We start from the raw sequence: 24,011 nt of genomic DNA, 5'->3' as shown, positions 1-24,011 counted from the left end.
GATTTACCCTGAATACAAACATTATTAAATTGTGAATGACTATTAAGGAGAAACGCTGCAGGCGTTTCAAGATTTTGTGCTATTTTGCTTCCTTGACATGTCTTCTTTCAGAGTACTGGAAAGAAAATAACCTAAATACACATTTAGGTGTTTATTTTACTACATTTTGTCTGTTTGTGTCTGTAGGTTTCTCTTAAATTCACCAAAAGTGATTACAGTTAATGCCTCATTTGCATATTTAAACATAACATATAAAAAACTTGTAATACAAAAAATTATTATTTTAAGTTTCATGGTAATATGTTGGCTAAAAATTTGACTTTTTTACTCCTTAATATCGTCTTACTAAAGTTGTTATTTCGTACCATTAATTACATATCAGCAAATCATCTAAAGGGATCTAAGTGAACCAATTTTTCTATCGAACAGCGAGGCGGCTAAAAATGCCAAACTGCTGAGGGAGTTTCAGCTGATCCCCAGACTGCTGCTGACCCTGAGAGACACCTCGCTGTCCCAGCCGACCGTAGCGGCCATGAGCAACGTGCTCAGTCTGCTGTTGCAGGGCTTCCCCAACCCATACGATCTGCTGAGGTAAACGCATGTTCAGACATATCTATCCTCAAGAAGTAAACTTGTGTAAATACTTTAATTACAAGAGAGAGTGGAGCTGTCATTGATGCCAAACTGGTGAACGGAAAGCATCGACGCAAAAGAAAACTTTCCTTCTTGCTCTTTGTCTCACAGGTTTGGCCAGTTCATCTCCTCTACTCTTCCCACATTTGCTGTTTGTGAGAAGTTTGTGGTCATGGAAATCCATAACGAGGAGAAGATTGACGGAGGTATAACAATAAATCAAATGCAAAAAAATTCAGGTTTATATGCTGGTAAAACAAAAGCAGGTATTTTTGAATCATATTTGGCAAATAAATAGATAAATATGTGTTCAGTTGTAAGCTGTATCGTGTGAGAACACAAAACAGGCAAACTTTCTAACGAGGATGACTGCTTTCAGGTAATGACGATGACTTCGGCGGTCTCCTGTCAGCAAACCTTATTCTACTGAGAAACCGACTGCTGGACAACCTGCTCAGACTGCTCTTCACAACCAGAGAGAAGTGCACCGTCAATGCCCAGTAAGTAATACTAAGATGGTTGTAAGAGCAATTAAATAATAATTAAAAATAGATAAGCTATCACCCCTCATCTCGACCACATACATCACATCAGCAACACACTCACACAAGGTTTCGCCCCATAAGCCTACAGGCCCTGATAAGGTTTGGAAGAGGATGAAAAAAAACAACAACTTTTCAAATCACTTTACACATTAAGATGAAGATTACGCATTTATTAATTTCATTAATAAATGGCAATAAAGGAGAACACATGCTGTCAGATGCAATGAAATCAAGTTAAAGATTGGAAAATAAAGATACTATGATAAAAGTTCAATCATTAAAATGATAAAATAATGCCAAAACCCTAAAAAAGTAAAATATAGACTTGAAGTGTAAATAAACACTTTGGAAACAGTGGCGAGATTAGATTAAAATGAGAGCGTATCTGAGACAAAAAACGTTTGACGCACTTGTGGTCATGAGTTAAACTGCATTTTTAGAAGCAACACTGGCTGTGGAAAGTGCGTTGATCCCATGTGCTCACTGTCTGCAGGGCATGTGAGGAGCTGGTGCGGACTATGGGCTTCGATTGGCTCCTGATGTTCATGGAGGAGCACCTCCACTCGAGCACCGTCACTGCAGCTTTGTGGATCCTGGTGGTGCTGCTCTCCAACCAGTCCATCCTCAACCGCTTCAAAGAGGGCCTGTGTGGAGGAGGCTGGCTGGACCACACCGACTCCGTCCTGACCAATAAGATCGGCACGGTGCTGGGTGAGTGCACAACAGGAGGGGGCATCACAATCACCATGGCAACACAGTTAATTAAACAATTCCTGACACACAATAATAACTCTGAAGTTGGATTTTGTGAATTTGAGGCAATTGCAGTTGAATGACGTGTGAAGTTATCATTTTAATTCTTGAAACCACTTCTTCGCCACCACAAGAGTCAGCAGCATGCAGTGATAATGTGCAGAGTATATACTGTATGTTGTAATATGGCTCAGCAGACGCCTCTCCTCACTCTGGCAACGCTTTCCGTCGGAGCTGGCCGTCATTCAGTAAACAGAAAGCTGCGCAGTTTGTGCGCCTCACAGCCAAGGGTTCGTCTTTATCATTTTTTGCCACCCTGCATTCCCTGCTGCTGCAACCTTAGTCCCTCCTGAGCTCAATGGTTTTCATCCTGCTCACTTTCCCATTCTAATTATTCGTAGTTGCATAACTGTGAACTTTTGCCTCAAATGAGGATTGTTATCTCTTCCAGGCACTTTTATGCTCTTGTCATTAGTGACAAAAATGAAGAATATACCCACAAATGTGTATATTATATTTCCCTTTTTTAGCTACAATTCAACCTCAATGCAGCCTCCAGGCAGAGAACCATTGACCTTGCTTATGGAAACCTTGCTGAGTAGTGACATGGCCTTACAGAACTACCACTGCTCTAGCATTGTCAGAATGTGTGCTATGAGGTTGAAGCCTGTAGTTTATTTAGATTTCAAGTTTGTCATCCAGCTCAACCAAATCCTGTTCTTTTGATTGTTTTTTTTACCATCCCGGGTTGTTATGACTATAACCACCTCCTTGACAACCCTTCCCTCAACAGCTGATTTCAGAGTGGCCAGTAGATGCCTTAGTCAGAGGGCGTACAGTACGCCGTAATAGCACCTGTCTACCTTCATGCATTATTCTTAACATTCACCCTCTTTAGGCTTCAACGTGGGCCGCAGTGCTGGTGGGCGCTCCACGGTGCGAGAGATCAACCGGGACGCTTGCCACTTCCCGGGGTTGCCTGTGCTGCAGACTCTGCTGCCCAAACATACCAACGTGCCAGAGCTCTACTTCCTGCTCATGGCGCTGTTCCTACAGCAGCCTGTCACTGAGCTGCCAGACAGCCTACAGGTACATGTTAGTATACTTTCTTTTCTTCTCCTACATTAATATTCAACAAATTAATGCAACAGTTCATTCTTTTTCTCAGTTATATACACTTAAACTCTGCAGGTATTACATTTAGAAATAAGACTGCAGAAAAACAACATATAGGTAGAGGAACACACATGTAGCTTGTTCAGATGTGCAATAGTAACATATAAATAATCTGTAGTGTGTAGATGAGACTGTATATTACCCAAGTGTGTATTTGCCCTCTTCAGTTTGACCTGGACTCCATCTGGACGTTCATCTTTGGCATACCGGCCTCCAGTGGGACTGTAGTGGGCTCCATCCACAACGTGTACACTGAGGCGGCCTTCCTGCTGCTGGCCATGCTGCGCAGCATGCTCAACCTGGTGAGAACACTGTGAACAACTTCGTCAGAAATCCGTTTAAAAATCTGTCTTTATTATTATTTTCAAGAAGATTACAGGAAGGTTTTTTCGTCACCACTGTTTCTGACTTGCTCATGCTCATAGGTGAATTCTTGGGTCTCTTTAAATCATAAATAAATAAAGTGGTGTAGACCTACTCTATATGGAAAAGGTCCTGAGAACGAGATAACTTTTGATATGATTTGGGACTATAAATGATATTGATTTGAAGATTGTAATTATCAAGATCAAGAGGAGCGCAGATATAATTTTAATGGACGAATAGAGTAATAGAAAATGAATAAATCAGTTGATGGAAAGCACAGAAGAATATTTGATTTCTAGTTGCCATGACTCTGAGGTTCAGTATCCAATCCTGGTCTCAAGGTCACTTTGGCAGACAGAGAAAACACTCAACACAAAGACATGTTTCTAAGGGTTGGCGTGTGATTTGTAAGAAAGCCGCTCGTATTCGTTTTGATTGATAGTGACTCTCAAACTCCACCTATTTGCATGCAAAGAAAAAAACAACAACACACATATTGGCGGAAGCAAGCAGCCAAAGACACAGCGTAATGTTAGCTTACCGATAGCCTGCAGCAGAACTGTTAAATCCCCAAAGTCGCTGAAGTCTCTGGTCTCCAACGGGACTTCATGGTGCATTCAGGTGCCGCTTGTAAAGTGAGAAACTTGTAAGGTTGTTGTAAAGTACCCTTCACTGCAAATGTACCACAGCATTTAAAGTTTGTTTGTGTAAATCAATTAACGTCATTTTTTGATTGCATAGATTTTAAAAGTTGCAGACCCTTATTCCATTTGCATAGTTAAGGATTAAGAGAAACCTCTTCAGCCGTAATTTGACAAATTAAATCCAACACCTTTTTTCAAAAGCAGATTACTTCTGAACACAGAGTGAATGTCAGAGGATTCTCGTGTTCATGTCCTTTCTAAGTGGTTCTTTATGGAGGATTTTCTAGCAGTTGCTGCCTGAATTCTTTAAAGGTGTCTTTTTTAAGCTCTGTTAATCCAACAAAAATGACTCCACACACACACTGTTTTCATCCACGCACACTCACTGGGGAGTTTGTCGGTGGATCTTGCAGCGCTCGCTGCTGAGAAGCTTCACTCGACCTCCTGGGAACTGAGCGCCTGACTCTCACTCGCAGGCTGCAGCCGCTTAACGAGCTCCACTTTACTTAGATCCTCCAAACCGGTCTGAGATGTGAACTGAAAATCCATCACGCCCACTGCATTTAGATGTGAAGTCTGAATGAGAAATGTTTTCCTGTGTGTCTCTTTCCAGCCGTGGCAGTCAGAGGAGGAAGGCTCCTGGCTGAGGGAGTACCCGGTCACCCTGATGCAGTTCTTTAGGTATCTTTACCACAACGTGCCCGACCTGGCACCGATGTGGCACAGTGCTGAGTTCCTCTGTGCCCTGGCAGCAACTGTCTTCCCTTTCAACATCAGGCCCTACTCTGAGATGGTGAGGCTGCGCATAGTTTTTCCAAAGCAATAAAACCTTTGACCTGTACTGGTGACTCAGATTAAGCACTTACTATCTTCTGCACTAAATTCTTGTCTCAAGACTATAAATTCAAGCACATGAGGATTTTTTCTTCTGAGGGAATTGGTTTGGAATTCGGTTTAAAAGATGGGGAAAAAAATCTCATCACCAGAGCAAGTAATCACAGGTATTGATCAGTCCCCCTATCAACCTGCTGCAGATAAATTGTGATTCTCTCTTATTGGGCGATAAAAACTGTAACTTACTGCCCCTTTGGAATCTCCTTTAAAACCACTGGCACTCTAATCTTCACTACTGCAGCACAAAGTGCAAGACACTGCAGTTTACCTCAGACAAAAATGTTTTCAGACACTTTACTTATATAGATAATTGCTTGATAGTAAAAAGAGCCACAAAAAACAGCAAGAATACAGAGGATGTGCTGCAGGATTGGAAAATACAGAAATGTTTTCTATAATATAATGTCATTATTTTTACCCTGTACCTTGCTAAAATGTTGACCTTGAATAAAACTATTTGTCCATCTGTCCCAGGTAAGTGATTTGGACGACGAGGCGGGGTCTCCCACCGAGGAGTTCAAGGCCTTCGCCGGGGACTCGGGTATGAACCGCAGCCAGTCTGAATACTGTAATGTAGGCTCTAAGACGTCCCTGACCAACCACCCAGCCAAAAAGTACGTCTTTGACTTCATGAGGGTCCTGATCATGGATAACCTCTGCATGACACCGGCCAGCAAACAGACGCCAATCATTGACCTGCTGCTGGAGGTGAGGACGTAACCAGGGTGGCGGTCGTCGTCTCATTTGAAATGACATCCACAAACTTGTTCACCCATCATACCTCTTAATAAATAATGGCCCGACGTGTGTTTTCTGGTACTAGGCCTCTCCGGAGCGCTCCACCAGAACTCAGCAGAAGGAGTTTCAGTCCAACATACTGGATGGCGTCATGGAGCATCTTCTGGCTGCTGATGTCCTTCTAGGTCAGAACAAAAGTCCTCAACCCCTCACACAGAGGGATCCAGCCTGTCTCTGTTTGTTATTTACCTGCCAACTCCATTAATCTATAGTTTTCGCTAGAACTTCCTCATGATGTCTCCTCTTACCTTAATTGTTCGATGCCTGCCAAAGTGACAAACCAGCCACTTAATTCAACAGTGGCTGTTTACAAATGCAGCCGATGATTAGGCAAAAGAAATGGTCCAGATGCTGCAGGACGGCTCAATTTCTTAGCTGGCTCTGTGAGAAGCTTTGACGGCTGCATCATGAGTCAGCAAATCACAGTCTGCAAGCATCTTCAGCTTTTTTAAGTGGCTGCTTTTGTTATAAGTTATAAGACAATACACAACATGTATACGTAATATGTTGTTGTCCTGTTACCTACATTTCCGCTGGTTTTACAGTACATACTTTATTACTCTGGCAGCACGCTCTGTTGTTTAATCAGGACTGTAATGTCTGTTGCTAAAGACATTTTACTCATGTATGTGGGATGAAATTATTCTGAAAATATTTATATTCAATCTGAAACCAGGGAAAATTATTGTTAATTGTTAAAACGCTTAGTCAGGGTTCCCATGAGTCCTGGAAAACTTGGGAAATAGTTGTCCAATTGTCTTGTCATGGAAAACATGAGAAATAGTAACTCAGGGTTCCTGGGAAGACAGCTATTTTGTCAAAGTCAAACTACTTAAGAGAAGATTTTTTTCAAGGCTAAATTAGGTGATATCAGATCGATGCGAAGACTTGCGTACCCGTGGATGATCAGCATTTAGGAACACAACTCAAGCCATCTCTCAGAGATGGGAGAAAAGTAAGAGAGAGAAGACAGCTGAGGAACCATCATTGTAATTTGGTTTTACAAAAAAGTTGTAATTTTTAAGCACGTAAGAGATGATTTTATAGATCATTTATAGCTGTAGATTGCGTGTCTTTTAAATCAAACTTCACTGAAAATTTCCTGGAAAGTCCTGGAAAATGACCTCTAGACAGGAGAACTTTGTTTTAGTATGATTCTACTGTAAGATGAAGACCTCTCTTGCTACTCCTCTCCTCGCAGGTGAAGACGCCTCTCTGCCCCTCAGCAGTGGAGGCAGTTATCAGATTCTGGTCAACAACGTCTTCTACTTCACCCAGCGGGTGGTGGACAAGCTGTGGCAGGGCATGTTCAACAAGGACTCCAAGCTGGTGGTGGACTTCATCGTGCAGCTCATAGGACAGGTACAAACTAAAGTTGTTCTCTGTGTAAATCATCCTTCTTCTTCGACGTCTGAGTTATAATTCCTCCTGGTTTGGGGGAGAAACGTCATCGACGAACCCATCTGAGATTACACTTCGTACTTGGGAGGCCGGCAGCACAAACTCTGTTTGATGCTCCTACGGGTAATGTCTTAGATATGTTCGGGTTTGCTGTGCATGTGTGAAGCAGCAAAACACTGCTTTTCAGCCTGGTGTTAAGTTACTTTTTAAAGTCTTGCGGAAGTTTCCTTCCTGGAATAATGAGTTAAAGGAGGGCTTTTTTTTAAAAAAATTGTAATTTCCTGCTTCTCTCTAAACCCGTTTACACTCCCCCCTCCTGTACCTGCAGAATACTGCTGGAGGCATAAAGAATCCAGAATGCATGTACAATAGAACTAATGTTTGGCTTTTTACTAGAGTCAAATCATAGTAGACAAACTTATCACACCAGGCAAAATGCAGCAGGCGGCCTCTGTGGGGAGAAATCTGTCCTTCCTTGTGTGAGTTAATGTAACCAGTACACGCACAGGATTAAATTAGATAAGCAGCGTCTGTCTGAATGCAGGCCTCACTTACTCACTTGAGCCAGTGAAAATTAGATTAAAGGTCTGACTGACTGACAGGTGTGTGTTTGCTATTATGTCTTTCCCTCTGTGTGTGTAAATATATGTATCTAGAGTATAAAGGTTAGGTTTTGAGTTTGTCATTCATTCTCTGATTGACTTTTCTTTTCAAGATGTAAGAATACAGTTTTTTCTAATTGCATAAACACAATTTGGCAAACTAGGCTGGTTTTATCAACACACACCACACACCCAAACTGCAAAATACCTCATATTCATATTTTGCATAATGAAGCACTACGACCAAAACTACTTATAGAATTATCAAAATCAAACTTTTGCATTATTAATTTGCACTGCATAGAACTTTTCTGCTACGACATAAAAGATATATCAGGAAAAACTTCATCTTCATCTTCCCCTGTGTTGAAAGTTGTGATCGAAGGTTTGAATGGGCTGCAGAAGATTTCAAATGCTTACACTTGTGTAGCCCTGGTCTAGTAAATTAGTTTAAAAAAACATGAGTGAAACTATTTCTGAATAAAGTCATGTGTGGACTTTGCATGCAGTCTGCACACACTACTGTGTAAGACAGAATATTAGGAGATTATGCTCTGAAAGGAATTATTGATTTACGTTTCATTTAATTAATTTGACTTATACAAGTACAGTCCATACAGTGTGAACTTACTCAACTTCGAGTCAAATCTTATTGGACAGAAGTCTGTTTTATTTATTTTTTCCACTTGAAACCCTTCCACTGAAACAACAACAGCAGCAGCAGCAACAGCAGCAACAACAACACTAGAATAACAGAGCTGCATTCACAACCCTCTTAACGTAACCCTGGTTGCTCAAACAAATCTTCTTTCTGCTGAAAGTATTTCCACAGCAGCTTAATCCACATCTAGAGCACACAACCAACATGCCAGGTCTATTTTTTTTACTTTCCCTCTAACCTTCTTCCACCTTGTTTTCCTCCATCTTCTGCTCCTCCAGTCTAAGAGACGTTCCCAGGGTCTTTCCCTCGACACCATCTACCACTGTCTGAACCGGACGGTGCTCTACCAGCTCTGTCGACCCCACAAGACGGTGGCTCAGCAGGTGGCCCTGTTGGACGCCCTGCGGGTCCTGACCGTCAACCGCAACCTGGTGCTCGGGCCGGGTAACCACGACCAGGACTTTGTGGCGTGCCTGGCTCACTGCTTCATCTGCCTGCACAGCGGGAGGTAAGGAGACATAAGGCTTCGATCTGCAGCAAAAAAACAAGTCTCAAAAGGTTTTTCAAATTTAAGGCCATAAAGTGTCTTCATTTTTGATGCTTAAAGTATTTCAGTTTTGGGAAGACATCATGTTTATGTCTGACAAGGAATACACTACAGTGATTTCTTTTATAAATATGAGGTTTCTGGCTGCACAGACAGGACTTGTTAGCCTGAGGAATTCATTGTCGGTTGTGGTTCAGTAAGGAGGAACTGCTAATAAGAATTCAAAACAACACCAACTTTACCCTTTGAAATAGATTACCACGTTCTTTGTAAGTATATGTTTTGCACCTCCATAAATCATTTTGCAATCTTAAATCACACTGGGACAGTGTGTGGTTCAAGTAGAGTGCTATGACAGCGCAAAGAATATAAGCAGCCTCGTTCATCATGACCAAAAATCCAAGAAGCAGAAATGCTCACAAAACTTTCATTGTTCTGTTGTTTAACACACCAGAGAAAGGTGTTAAGCCTATTAAAGCAATAATGTACTTTATGTGTAGAGTATTTTTTTTAGAGTTTTTGACTGTGTTGCCATGCACATGCTGCTGTTTTTGATATATTATTATGATTATTATTATTATTATTATTATTATTATTATTATTATTATTATTATTATGATGTATTGAGTGCCCACATCCAAACTAGTTTTTACCTAGTTTATCAATCACTCAGTGTCTTTGAGAAGCAGTTTTCCAACTCAAGACTGCCTTCACAGCAGCTGGTTGTGTGTGTCTTCAGAGTATTTTTCTTGTCCTTCTTTGACATGTTCGATAACAATCTGTCCGAGTGTTATAATAGGTGTGTGTGAAGCACATTGCTTTTGTGCGTGTACTCTCAGTGGGGAGGAGGAGATGGACGTACAAACATGTTTCTGATGAAGACACAACTACAAAAATGCAATCTATACAGTAATCAGTCTATTTACCTGGAATTTAGCGAGTTAGCCTAGCTTACAGCTATTTAGATACGTTAATTAATCTGAATAGAAGAATTGTAAATGAAAAAGTAATCTATTCTTTCTTTCTATTGCATTATTTCTGTTTTTATTTTCTGTGACTCGACTTGGAGTGAAATTATGGCAAGTCTTCTTTTGTGTGTGTGTATGCGTGCGTGCGTGCGTTTCTGCGTTCTGCCAAGAAGTACTGATAGTTCCTAAAAGGGCAGCAGGTGGTGGAGAGACTGAATCTCCTAGCATGCTGGGGACACAATATGCTGTAACAACGACGGAGAGCAGACTCATCTGCTGCAGAGAAGCCAAACCGTCAAACTCTGACTCAAACTGTGTTTGTCTCTGCAGCAGCGTGGAGGGCTTCGGCCTGGAGGCGGAGGCCAGGATGACAACCTGGCATGTCATGATGCCCACCGAGAACGATGCTGACGCTACGCACAGCCACGACGTCAGCGAGGGTGAGACACTGCTGAGTGTGTTTTTGTGTGTGGACAGTGAACCTATATTTAACCTTGCTGACTCTTTGCATGTTTGTGATGTTGAGATTTTCCTTTTCTTTGACATGAGGTGATATTGTGTTTGAAAAATAGACTGTATATAAGAAGTAGACACAGCCACCTTGATGTCATTCATTGGTTTGTGGACTACTGTTTTGAAGCTAGGAGCATTTTGGCCGTTGCTATTTTGTCTTTTCTGACCAAGAAATGACCATATTTTCTACTAACTCTGGCTAGCTAGCTTGGTTAGCAAGTTCAAAAACATTAAAAGCCGACTCCTTAGAGTGTATTTTAGTACAACTGAACGTTACGGTACAACGTTCATGTACTGTGAGAAGGTCAAGGTCGGAAGATGAAAACACAAAGTGTCAATCACAAGGTAGCCACGCCCTAAAGCATCCCCAGCTTTATGGTCTGTTTGAGACCCTCATTTACTAAATGAACATCATGCTGTATTGAAGAAGAATTATAACTATAGATTGAGACCATAAATTCATTGAGAAAATGTTTACTGAGGTAATAAATCAAGTGAGAAATTTAGGCTCATTTTCTTATTGACTTCTATACAATCAGACTACCAGTGGAATTGCCCCCTTTTGGACAGTAGAAAGAAAGCAGCTTTAAGGCATTTCAGTTTTCAGGCCCAGAGGTTGCAACTTGGTGTGATTTTAACTGTCTTTTCAAAACTGGGAGAGAGAAAGACTGTAATAATTATGTCATACAGTTACACAGACTGCAGACTGACGTGTTGTTATTGTCCTCTCTCTGCAGGGCGGCAGCTGCTGCTGAAGGCGGTGAACCGGGTGTGGACGGAGCTGATGCACAGCAAGCGTCAGATGCTGGAAGACATATTCAAAGTGTCTCTGCCCTGCAACGACAGAGGCCACGTGGACATCGCAACGGCCCGGCCTGCCCTGGAGGAACCGGCCATGAAGAGCTGGCAGAACCACCTGGGTGAGGGACACACACAGATGATGTAAACCACACAGACTCTCGCTGTGCACTTAGCTGAACCTTCCCGGACACGTCTGCGTTGTGGATTTGTGGCACCATGTTTTCTCTAAGAGTGAATGAAGTGGGGCTTATCCAGATTTACATAACTAGATCAGCTATTCGGGAGCTCCTCTTGTTGTTTTACAAAAAAATACTTTAATCTGAAGCGCTGCCAAACAGGCCTATAACTGCGGATCTGTGCTCTTTCCTGCTGGTTCTCTCACTCTGTTGCTTACGTCATCAGTGTTGTACTACGCTCTATTACTACCAGCCTCCTTCCAAAGTCTTGACTCAGTCTGCTGAACCAGACACTTTGACAAGTCGTTGGATGTTGTTAGATGTTTTTTATCAAAATCTGGTCAAGTACTAAAAGAGTTTCCTATTTTCTAGATACTATTCCAGTTAACCTATATTGTATAGACCGAGCCACTGTTATGTCATGCTAACACCGACAACAACAATAACAATAACAACATCACTTCCAGGTAGATAAGTTGAAGTTGATTTTTCATTGCGGAAATTTATGGAACGTGTAACAAACAGCGACATCTCACCGCCGGTCAGATTTACTGCAAGTTTTTGGGCGGTGTCAGTTTCTTCAGTCTGTGGCCCAATAGGCAGGGTCCAAAATGAACTCAAATGGCTAGTGAATGCTTAAATTTTTACCCAGCCCACTCTATAGATAACTATTGTTTTTTGGGTTGGAGAGTAAAGTAAAATCTACCAGTCACTTGCATATTTCACCAGCGTTTGGCCAAAGTGTTGTTATTAATGAGATATGAACGCATCGCACATGCATTTCCACTTTTTCCCCGTCCCTCGTTTCCTCATCGCTGTTGGATTTTATTTACAGACTGCAGTGGTTTTCTACCAGGAAGTTACTCTAAACAAACACTGTGATTGGGTCTTTTGGCGGAAGACTTTTGTGTTTGACGCTACCTTATCCTGGAATTTTATACACGTCTTATTCTTTTTTAGCTCATTTTTGTATCGTGTTATCTTTAATTGCTGCTTTTAATTGTAATGTTTTATGTGAAGCACTTTGAAAAGCCCTGTTGCAGAAATACTATCCTACTGTATATAAATGAATTTGCCTTGCTTTGCCTCACGTGACAGCTTTATTTTTCTTCCTCAGTCCATGAGAAGAAGTGTATCAGTCGTGGTGAGGCGGTGGCACCGACGACACAGTCCAAACTATCCAGAGTAAGCAGCGGCTTCGGCCTCTCCAAGCTGACGGGCGTCCGCCGCAACAAGAGGGAGAACAGCCTGAACAAGAACAGCCTGTCTGCTCAGGTACACGCTCGACTAACGACTTACACAACATATACAAAAATGTATGTGTTGTGACAGACTTGTTACAATCTTATCGTATTTCTGATCCACAGGAGACTTTCCAGTGGATGTTCACACACATCGCTGTTGTTCGAGACCTTGTGGCCATGCAGTACAAAGAATATCAGGAGGTACTGCACTCAGAATTAAACAGATGAAACTTTATTTCATTTTTCCAAACACAGTGGGCCTCATTTATCAAACTTGCGTGGAAACGGGTGCAGATCTGAGCGCATAATTGGTCGTAGGAAAGGACCCACGTGTGATTTATGAAACATTCGTATCGGACCAATCTCAGTGTACGAATGAGCGGGCCTTGATAAATGCGGCGGCTGAATTCGATCGTCTTTAACATGTTACGCCCCTAAATATTCCTGGTTCGGAGGCCTCGCCCACTGAGGTCAAACACGGAGAGGAAGAACGCTGGTTAGAAAATAAACTTTTCCGACACACAGATCGGCATCCTGACATCCGAGATGGAGCAAAATAAAGATGTGCTTTTTGTCAGTCTTAAGAGTGGAATAAAAGCGGCCCATAAAAACACCGTATGGAAAAAAATAATGGAGGGAGTCAAACCGAAGCAGCGCTCCACTGAGACCCGAGTGCGCCTATGCGCACTGTTTGACAGGTGTGCCGTATTCAGCACCCCTGCCGTGAATTGCACCCCCCCGCATTATAGCTGATATTCGATAGATCCATTTAATTCATTTTGTAATTATGGCTGCAGTTTATTTCCACAGAATATAAAAAAGGTGTTGTTTTGTGTTCGCGATATTATCCAAGTTCGTGATTTTAAACTCTTTAAAATAGTTTAAAGACTGTAAGTAACCAATGGTCTGACCGTTGTGGGTTAGCTGTATATAAACTACTCCTATAGGTGGAAACAACAGCCTTCTGATCCAGAATATCACCTATAATGCAAGGGGTGCATTTCACGGCCGGGGTGCTGAATACGGCACAACACTCGCGCTACCGGTGGGTCATTAGGTATTCCGTAAGAGAATACCTTTGTCTTCTAGAAGAACCATACCAAGATGTTAATAGTCTGATACCTTGTTTGATTTAATGCAATTTATCGAGGGTAGCCACTTACCGAGGAGATGCCAACACATTCATTCATTCATTCAATGTCGGGGTCGCGGGGGGCTGGAGCCGAGCTGTTTTGATATTTAAAAGAATCGTGTGTCCCCCCCCTGGTCACCTGGCCACCACGTTTAAAAGCGACAGCTTGGCATCACAAATCACCTGTACATTTATCGAGTGGTAGTTTTGGCGATTGATGAATGCGTAATCATTCAGGGATGGTGCTTTCAGACGCACATGAGTACAATAAATCGCTCCAACCACAATTTTTATATTTTTTTTTATTAGTTTTAAGAATCCGTTTTGATCTGTTCTTAATATGTGACTGCTTATGCTTAATGACAGCTGAGGTTTGTTAATTATTTTCAGCCAGATTTTGCTGTGCTGCACCGCAAATACACAGGCTCAAATGTGCGTACACGACCTCAGACCTGACGTGAGATTTGATCGTAGCTCCTGCTCACGTCCAAATTGATAAATACCGACGTTTGCCAGGAAATGGTCGTACGCACGTTTTTCTGCCGTACGTTCATTTGATAAATGAGGCCCAGTGGGTGCAAAAAATAATTTAAACTGGATGTCAGGATGTTACTGCAGGACAGTAAACCAAATAAAAACCTTGTACAGGCACATTTCCACAGGCTGCTGTAGCTGCTGTGACTGTGTGTCTAATTTATAGTTTTTGAATTGACTGACCTTTCAACCATCCCTCCATCCCCTAGCGGCAGCAGAACGCTCTCAAGTACGTGACGGAGGAGTGGGCGTCCATCGAATACGAGCTGCTGCGTGAACGGGGCCTCTGGGGCCCGCCCATCGGTTCCCACCTCGATAAGTTTGTGCTGGAGATGACGGAGGGGCCCTGCCGCATGAGGAAGAAGATGGTCCGCAATGACATGTTCTACATCCACTACCCATACATCCCTGAGCTGGAGCCAAACACCAACACAGGAGCACAGGTATTCAACTTCAAATCTGGATTAATCAGTTCCTCTGCAGCACTTTAGCTAACATAAAGGACTATTATCTTCTTCATGTATATTACCCTCTTTCTTAACCTTTGAAATATTTTCAACAGTGATGCCGACAGAAAGAGGCTTCTTCTCAATCTGTGTTTTAGAAATGTAGCTGATGCATTCATCCAGAGTAACTTACAGTAAGAGCAGCTGCAGAAAAAGCCTCCAATCCTTCAGCAGTAACTTTTCTAGCAAAAAATGACCAACAAAGTGCAAGAATCACTCAACGTCACAGGACCATAACAATAGAAGGAGCAACATGCTGTATTTGTGTGACTCCATAGAATTATGTTAGCTGCTAGTAACAGACATAATAGCAGAAGAGAGAAGCGAAAACTGGCCTATTAAAGCAAGTAAAGGATGGATGAAAACTTGTTACCAAACATGATTAGTGCAGATCAGATTAGCATCTGCATAAATCTGCATTTTCAGTTTCAGTACTATATTGATTTGAAAGATGATGCAAATTACTTTTTAAACTCCCCCAACACAGAATTTAAATAGTCTATTATAGTTTGAGACTTTTGTAGCATGTATCATCCTCCATGTCATCCTCCATGTCCATGACGTCGACCAATCCCCTGCAGAGTAGTGAACTCTCCTGAAATAGAGCTGCTCTTGGACGAGCTCTTCGGTTTCATGTGAGGAAGTGACACTGACAGCCGGTTGCGCTCTTCTCCTGGCACCGCCAAGACACATTTAGCTTTGTTTGCTCCACAAATAATCCCTCCTCTCTGTTTGCCAACGGGGGTGCCTCTCTTCACTCACACAATCATTTATTTGGTCAGGAATCTACAAAGAGATCACAGAAATGTTATTTTATGTTTGTATAAATGTCAGCCTCTTAAAGAACAACAATCATCATCATTTTTTTAATACATATTATGGATTTATCTGGTGATTTTACTCAGAAGAAATGATAAGAATATCTAGATTACAAACAATACAAGCAGCCCAAAGTGATTAAATAACAGCTAAAGTCAAGATTCTCTGTAGATTTCCCGATGACCCTGGATTGATCACATAATAAAAACTTGCTCAGTAGAATTGGATTTAACAGCCAGGAGTAGGAAGGGAAGATTACTGGCTCATGACCCCCTTTTTAAAAGGACCTAGCATAATTAAGTCCAGAGTCCCCCAGGCTTAATCCTAATACATAATTTAAACATGCACTGGGAGTAGTCAGCCAAACCATTACATTAGTATTATTAGCCATTTGCTTGACTTGCTCCTTGAGTGTTTCAGCTCAGCAGTCGTGGCTTTCCTGCCTTACTTAAAATATAATTGGCAGTAGTTGAAAGAGGTCAAAAAGTCAACATTCTGACCTTCCAAAAAAAAGAAAAATATATGGAAATCTGTCAAATTCAGAGTCACAGTGGCAGATGGTGTCGTTAATCTCCACTGCACAATCTTGACAAATAACTCAGCAGGTTCTTCACTAACATTTAAAACACCCTCATCCTCCCTCTTTTTACACCCTCCAGCCCTCTTCTCCCCCTCTGGTGCCCCTGTTTCCCTCAGCCCTGGCTGGGGTCCTGGACCATGCCCAGGTACCTTCTTGCAGTCTGAAGTCTGCAGGATAAAATAATTGATGCCTGGTGTGACTGCATGATCGTAGCAAACTTCAAGAATCATAGTAATAATAATTAAGAAGCAGTGCTCTCTATGAGTTGACAGTTTTGAAGACTTTTTTTTTAGCAGCCGTGCAGTAAAAATTCGAACTTGTTCTGGTTAAAACTCTCCCTGTGTTTGGTGTCGCAGGTTGAAAGGTGTTTGCTGTTACATAGTTAAGAAAGAGGAGACGTCTCTGTGCGGTGTCCAATGCTTGGTTTGCATGTGAACGTGGGCATCTTCAGCTGACGCAGTACTTTGTTTTGCTGTGATCGTGAAGTCGTATTCCATCCAGTGCTAAAAATACTCTGCAGCATTCTGGCTACTGTAATATAGAAAATACATTTCTACATATATGCACCAAGTTATTGGTGTTATAGATGCGGCTGGTGATAATCTCAAAATCTCAGCTGTTGTTGTTTGTTTGTTTACAGGACTTCTATAGGACTTGACCTCAAAAAATCAATAATAATACACTTTATTTCTATAGCACCATTCAAAACCAGAGCAACAAGGTGCTTCACAAAATAAAATACCATAAAATACAGGTGCAAAGACAGCGAATCATAGAGAAAAACAAAAAAATTGATGAAACTGAACATCCTTGTGATAAAACTAACCATGAGTGACGTTTTATTATATCTTTTGCATGTAAGTGATTGAACATTATTGATGTATTTTCAGTGGTGTATACTTCTACTTTTAAGTTGACATAATGTCCCTCAGTAAAGGCCTTTACACACTGGGGCAGTGACGAACAAACAATACAAAAATGGGAATGTTCGCCTGCAAATATTGTGAAAGGTCACAACAAAAGGAGTGAATACGGTGTGTGTTGCCCTTGTCGAGGCTTAAAGGAGTAAAGGTTTGACGTCTTAAATCGTACTATGGAGTTTCTCTGTTGTTATTGTTTTAAAATCGTCATGACGATATATTCGCAATGTGAAATCTCAGAAAATGGACCTTGTTCTGTTTGCTAGTGTTTCATGAGAAAAACAAAATATGTAATGTATATGTACAGAAATCTTCCTTCATTCATTTATTTGATAATTCCCAATATTACCCTGGAAAACCATTTCTGAATATTATTAGAAACTTAAAACTATACTATGCTAACTTTCCCTTTTTTTTTCACTCCTTCCTCCCTTCAGAAGCCTCTACGTTACCGGCGAGCCATCAGCTACGACAGCAAGGAGTACTACGTGCGTTTGCTGTCCGGAAACCCCGGCATGTACCAGCACTCTGTGGAGCACAGCACAGAAGGAGAGACCACGCAGCATGAGCCCGAGCACGGAGGAGAGGACACCATCGCAAGAGTCAAAGGTACAGAGAGTTTCTTATGAGGAAAGCACAACTTGGTTCTCTAAGCTCTCCCTAACCTGCCGCTGTGCTGTACTCTCCAGGCCTGGTGAAGGCTCCTCTTAAGAGGTCTCGGTCCACAGCGGACGGGGCAGATGAGGACAGTCAGGAGCAGCTTCAGGAGCAGCTGTTGGAGTCAGGAGGCCCTGAGGAGGAGCAGAGGACCGACAACACGTCTCTGCTGCGCCTACTGGAGGAGGGAGAGAAGGTCAGAGAGGGTCACACGAACACAGTCACAATGTTTCCTTCTCCTTGTTCATCATCGCGAGAGGCTAAAATCATCGTCCAGTGTTCACTACAGTACTTTTGTCTTATCATTTTACATTTTGTGGTGGAGAAAATGTATCTGTTCAGAAGTAGTTCAGTTTTATAACTATATTTTCTGCTCTTGCTATTCTTTCATATGTAATGTTTCAGTGATTTTTTTAATATTAATTTACATTCAGATTGAGTTTATTGACATTATAAAGTAGTAATTTATATGGGAGGTAATTGTATCCAATAACCAGCAATGTAGCGCTTCCTTTTCTGAAGAAGCTTCATAAACTGACTTAATATCCAGTTTTAAGACACATTTGTACCAAACACTTTGATCTTGGTGTTTTTTAATCCTATATATGATCCTGTTTCTTTTGTTCTTGTTTTAATTACGAGACCTCTAGTGGCAGAAAATGACATATTATGTGCTTTGCTTAAATATTTACCAAATTACTTTTTATCAGGAACTAATTAACGTAATTAATGCTCTCTTTTTTTTTCACTGTTCCAGATTCAGCACATGTACCGCTGTGCAAGGGTTCAGGGTCTGGACACCAGCGAGGGTCTGCTGCTGTTTGGGAAAGAGCACTTTTATGTGATCGACGGCTACACCATGACTGTGTCCAGGGAGATCAGGGACATCGACACGCTGCCCCCCAAGTAGGTCCAGGCTCCCGTACCCGTCACTTTCCATCACGGTCCGGGCACCTGTAAGAGAATCAGGGCTGTGTAAATGAATCCTGAATTTGCAGCTGACAGACGACACATAGATGCTGTACTTTCCTTCCCTGAATAAAAGATGACATCATTCCTCTGGACGCTGCAGTGGGAATGATGTAATGCTGCCGATGGAGCATGCGTCGAGAAACTCAGCAGAGATGTGACAAAAGTATCTTGTTAGTGAACTAGCTCTGTTTTCTCCTTTGAATCACGACGTGAAAATAACCAACAGATGCCGCCCCTCAGGTGTTTTCCTGTTTTATCCTTTCATCAGCGCCTACATACTCCTTTACAATCGATACGTGGCGTCTTCAAAAGCTGAAATGAAGACTCAGTTAATAAGAAAAAAAATACTGACAATTTTTATCATCAATTATTTGTCATTTATCAAACAACAATACAAAACTTCTTATGGCTACAGTTTGTAGACCACCACACCTGTGGTCTAGCCACAGGGTAAGGGAAAGAATTTCCCAAATCTTCCTGTAGGGGAAGCTGTGAGTGTCTGTGATATAAATGTTTGTTGTCTGTTTTAGTCCTTCCAGCGTAAAATCTGGTTAATAATTACGTCGCTGTCTGTCGTCTGCTTCCAGTTTGCACGAGGCCATCATCCCCAGAGGAGCAAGACAAGGACAGAGCCAACTGAAGAGAACCTGCAGCATCTTCGCCTACGAGGACATCAAGGAAGTGCACAAGAGACGCTACCTGCTGCAGGTCAGCATCAAAGTGTGACAGAATAATTCCGGCGCAAAATCATCCCATGGTCTTTTTCGGCTATTATATACATCAAATAAGTCATTGGGACACTTTTTTTAGTGTATGAACTGTTAACAGAGAAATACGGTAGAAATAGTCGAACAGCCGGACGTGGCAAACACTGATTAGCTCGGGGCAGTACGGTGAAAGCATTAAAACGTCTTTTTTAACCACTAATACTGCTCAAAATAACACCAAACCTCTGCAGTAGTATGAGAAGAGTCCCTACACATAGAATTAAGCGCCAACAACGTATTTGGTGAACCCAGAGTTTATTAAAAGAGTGTTATTAAAAGAATTACCTATGGGCCCCGGTACCAGCCCCTCTTGTAGTAAAGTCCATTCAAGTCAATTACCAAGTGCTTCGTTTTATGTGTAGGGACTCTTATCATGCTACTCCGTTAATATTTGTTACACGAAAAAAAACTTTCTCAATGGCTTATGTGATGTATGTAAATACTGAAAAAGACCATGGGATGATTTTGCGCCGGAATTACACTCTAACAGCCCAACTCCTGTATTTCTACTGTTTAGAAGCGTGTGTTTAAATGTCTTGTATGTGGTTACATTTCAGCCCATGGCAGTGGAAGTCTTCTCAGCAGATGGTAGAAACTACTTGTTAGCCTTCCAGAAAGGAGTCCGCAACAAAGTTTACCAAAGGTACTGAACGCACACGGAAACACAGAGTTTGTGACTGCATGCTGCTGAGCTGTTACTGCTGCCTCTCCAGTTCAGTAACAAAGAACACTTTCATAATTTGTGCTCTTTTCAACCCAGGGGAGGATTCAGTACTATTTACTTGAGAAACAGTGCAGTTTTTTTTATTATAAACAGGATTCTTACGGGGGCTGGGAAGTCTTCAAAAGACGTGGTTACACATTCTTGAAATTGCTTCAAGTTTCGGTTACATAGGATGCCAACTCTACTTACAAACAAGAGACACATACTTCTGGTTGTTTTTAGCCCAATTACATCTGATTTAATGTGGCAAAGAAGTGCAACAATCTGTACACTGTACATACTGTATGAACTGTATAGAAATGTATCACAGATGAAAGGTGCTGAAAAAGCTCGAAAATGCACCTTGAAATGCTTGAAAAATGTTTCAATTTGACATTGGAAAAGGTGTAGTGACCCTTTAAAAAAGTAGTTGGGTTATAAGAAAAGGTTCCTGCTGTGTGATATTAAAATATAATCTTCAGAGAGTGGACTATTAGCCTCTTATAAAGCATCATATCATCACATTATTTCTACCTCACTGTAAGAATAGTAGTTACACTGCAGTGTAACCTGATAAATTAATAATGCAACTGTCGTATATTTATAATATTTTCTGCAAACAAATGTATGGTGAGTTTCATTGAATATCAATCAAAAATTGCAAATCAAAAAAGAAATTCAGATGGAAATGTATATTTAATGTTTTTTTTTTTAAATCATGAACTCCCTGCAGGTTCTTGGCGGTGGTGCCTTCACTGGCAGACAGCTCCGAGTCGGTTTCAGGCCAGAGACCCAACACCAGCGTGGAGCAGGGGTAAAAAAACCCACATCCTCTCTGTTTCATTCAGCACAAACAGTGTTCTCCATCCCCCAACATAGAGTCTGTTATTCCACTCTTATTATCAGGAGATTATTTCTGGAATCTGTAGATACATATACATATTAATGAACTTGTTTTTAATCTTTGTGTTAAATGTATTTTCCTAAATAATCGATGGGCTTCTGTAGTAATTAGTCAAATTAACGACCTAGAATAGAGATTAAAATAAAGACCTATTACACCACTCATTTCTGTGCATTTATCACATTGAGCAATTGCTTTTGGACTAACCCTGCATTCCAGCACCCGTGCTACCAAAGTATTAATATGCCAGAAAAGGATTTAGTATGTCCCAACACATAGCATGTCAAAGGCAGTATTTTCTGGCCATTCTGACTCACAATCCTTTGCACAGCATATATGAGCAAGAGGGTCAAAGTCGAAATGTTATCAAGAAGTAGTACATCACAATAGTATGCTTACTGCAGGAAACAATATACGGTATTTAAAAATGATATAGTTCTGTGTTATTTATAGTGTCAAATCATAACAATTTCCCAATGAGAAAACAGGTACACCAACAGTGGGGATGAAAACCTTCTTTTTAACAGGCAGAAACGTCGGACTAACTTTTAACTAAACATTTTCTCCGTCCCGGTGTTTGTCAGGTCGGGGCTCCTCAGCACACTGGTCGGTGAAAAGTCAGTGACTCAAAGATGGGAGGTAGGAACTCATTTAGTACAGTTTAACAGCTCACTGTATAAAAGTGTCTCACGATAGGCCTCACTGATGTGCTTACCATCTGTTTTCCAGCGAGGAGAGATCAGTAATTTCCAGTACCTGATGCATCTGAACACGCTGGCGGGACGATCCTACAACGACCTGATGCAGTATCCTGTCTTCCCCTGGATCCTGGCCGACTTTGACTCTGAGGTCATTTATAGTATTTTTTTTTTTTTGGCACACCAGTGTTAAACCCGAGAATGTATGAATCCTGTTTTTTAACGCTGTTGGTGTTTGTGTTGTATTATTAACCAGGAACTGGACCTGAACAACCCCAAGACGTTCCGTAATCTCGCAAAGCCGATGGGCGCCCAGACCGATGACAGACTGACTCAGTACAAGAAGAGGTACAAGGACTGGGAAGACCCCAACGGTGAGTAAGATGAGTCAACAGACTGCATTTAGCAGGATTGAGTCAAGAGAATAACTTTATTTATATTATTTCAAATGCAAGAATCCCAGTTTGACCAGAAAGAACAGCTGGTTGTGTTCATAAGTAGGCAGGTTTTGTTACTTACTAATCTAGCAATGATGTAGTGTAACGTCTTATGTACAAGGACTGGGAAGACCCCAACGGTGAGTAAGATGAGTCAACAGACTGCATTTAGCAGGATTGAGTCAAGAGAATAACTTTATTTATATTATTTCAAATGCAAGAATCCCAGTTTGACCAGAAAGAACAGCTGGTTGTGTTCATAAGTAGGCAGGTTTTGTTACTTACTAATCTAGCAATGATGTAGTGTAACGTCTTATGTCTAGGGCTTTTATAGTGAAAGGTAAGAATGGAAGTAGTGAATCTGTAATAGATTGCTGTACCCACAAATAGAAGGAGGTTCTTGTGTTAGTCACTACCACAGACTGTATAAAAAGGTCCGTCAAGGTCCGTTCTCTCAACTTGATCCAATCGTCCTCGCCAATGGGAGTCGCCATCTATTTTGGGGGAGGGAGATACGTCCATCTGACTGAGATATACCTCTGAGGAGAAGTGAGGGCCAGAGGCTAGCTGTCACTCAAAAAGCAGTGCCCCTAACTATTCATAAACTTTAACCTCCAATAAAATAAAAACTAGCCTTGTACAAAACAAATCACCACCCTCAGTGTTGTCATGGAGATATGAGCTAAACATACAGACTAGAATGTTTTTTTTACCAGGCCTTAAATAGTTTAATTATGCTGTGAAAACGGCCTGTTTAACATGGGGGTCAATGAGAAACTGCTCTTTTATTAAACCTACCCCTAGTGGACACTCTGAGAACTGCAGTTTTAGGCTCTTCCTTTTGGATCAACCAGGAAGTGGCCGTGGTGGAGGCTTGTTCACTACTGATGTTCTCACCGGATGTCATCCTTGTGTCAAAGTGTAAGTGATTGTGTTGTTTTGTTTTGCACCAGGTGAAACTCCAGCGTACCACTACGGCACCCACTACTCGTCAGCCATGATCGTAGCCTCTTATCTGGTCCGGATGGAGCCCTTCACACAGATTTTCCTCAGACTCCAGGTTTGATCTTGAGCTTTTTTTTAATGTATCCACGCCAATGCACTCAACATCTTGGCTGCACAGAGCACGTCAGTCAGACACACAACTAAAACTCAACTTGCTAGTGCTGAAGCTCTCCAATAAGCTTCTCTAATGAAAGGCACAGTAATCATTAACATTAAAGCCTGGACAACAAACTACGGACACTCCCAAGTGTGTCAACCTACTCTTAGATCATCTAAGTCTGTGTCTGTGTGATTTCCAGGGTGGTCATTTCGACCTGGCTGACAGGATGTTCCACAGCGTGCGTGAAGCCTGGCTCTCTGCCTCCAAACACAACATGGCCGACGTCAAGGAGCTCATCCCCGAGTTCTTCTATCTGCCCGAGTTCTTGCTCAACGCCAACAACTTTGACCTTGGTCAGTATGAAGAAGCGTAAAAAACAACAACAGCAGTTCACGAGCACAAGAGCATGAATAATAATGTTGCCCTCTGTTGTTGTTCGATGTTCCAGGCGCCAAGCAGAACGGCACTAAGCTGGGTGACGTAATCCTGCCACCTTGGGCCAAAGGCGACCCCCGGGAGTTCATCAGAGTCCACAGAGATGTAAGGAGTGAAACC

General features: G+C 41.7%; 1 protein-coding gene across 2 annotated transcripts in view; it reads left to right on the top strand.

Annotated features, from left to right (window-relative positions):
- The window catches only part of wdfy3 (WD repeat and FYVE domain containing 3), a 107,279-nt gene that overhangs the window by 75,395 nt on the left and 7,873 nt on the right, over positions 1 to 24,011 (top strand). The window contains exons 27-54 of one of the 2 annotated variants that reach the window (XM_083912528.1): positions 430 to 591; positions 745 to 839; positions 1,013 to 1,133; positions 1,672 to 1,889; positions 2,830 to 3,020; positions 3,275 to 3,409; positions 4,731 to 4,910; positions 5,486 to 5,719; positions 5,835 to 5,934; positions 7,011 to 7,171; positions 8,752 to 8,981; positions 10,319 to 10,428; positions 11,239 to 11,421; positions 12,596 to 12,753; positions 12,846 to 12,923; positions 14,598 to 14,831; positions 17,651 to 17,822; positions 17,903 to 18,066; positions 18,628 to 18,776; positions 19,430 to 19,550; positions 20,167 to 20,252; positions 21,046 to 21,126; positions 21,801 to 21,855; positions 21,946 to 22,065; positions 22,171 to 22,288; positions 23,305 to 23,411; positions 23,656 to 23,809; positions 23,905 to 23,996. In XM_083912528.1, coding sequence (XP_083768654.1) covers positions 430 to 591; positions 745 to 839; positions 1,013 to 1,133; positions 1,672 to 1,889; positions 2,830 to 3,020; positions 3,275 to 3,409; positions 4,731 to 4,910; positions 5,486 to 5,719; positions 5,835 to 5,934; positions 7,011 to 7,171; positions 8,752 to 8,981; positions 10,319 to 10,428; positions 11,239 to 11,421; positions 12,596 to 12,753; positions 12,846 to 12,923; positions 14,598 to 14,831; positions 17,651 to 17,822; positions 17,903 to 18,066; positions 18,628 to 18,776; positions 19,430 to 19,550; positions 20,167 to 20,252; positions 21,046 to 21,126; positions 21,801 to 21,855; positions 21,946 to 22,065; positions 22,171 to 22,288; positions 23,305 to 23,411; positions 23,656 to 23,809; positions 23,905 to 23,996 — 4,009 coding nt within the window. Of the gene's footprint in view, positions 1 to 429; positions 592 to 744; positions 840 to 1,012; positions 1,134 to 1,671; positions 1,890 to 2,829; positions 3,027 to 3,274; positions 3,410 to 4,730; positions 4,911 to 5,485; positions 5,720 to 5,834; positions 5,935 to 7,010; positions 7,172 to 8,751; positions 8,982 to 10,318; positions 10,429 to 11,238; positions 11,422 to 12,595; positions 12,754 to 12,845; positions 12,924 to 14,597; positions 14,832 to 17,650; positions 17,823 to 17,902; positions 18,067 to 18,627; positions 18,777 to 19,429; positions 19,551 to 20,166; positions 20,253 to 21,045; positions 21,127 to 21,800; positions 21,856 to 21,945; positions 22,066 to 22,170; positions 22,289 to 23,304; positions 23,412 to 23,655; positions 23,810 to 23,904; positions 23,997 to 24,011 lie in introns of both variants that reach the window. The other variant, XM_083912527.1, reaches the window with a different exon arrangement.

The sequence above is a fragment of the Echiichthys vipera genome (genome assembly GCF_963691815.1).
Source record: "Echiichthys vipera genome assembly, chromosome: 4".
NCBI lineage: Eukaryota > Metazoa > Chordata > Actinopteri > Perciformes > Trachinidae > Echiichthys > Echiichthys vipera.
The sequence above is the reverse complement of the archived record's forward strand: the minus strand, read 5'-3'. Positions and strand labels throughout refer to the sequence as shown.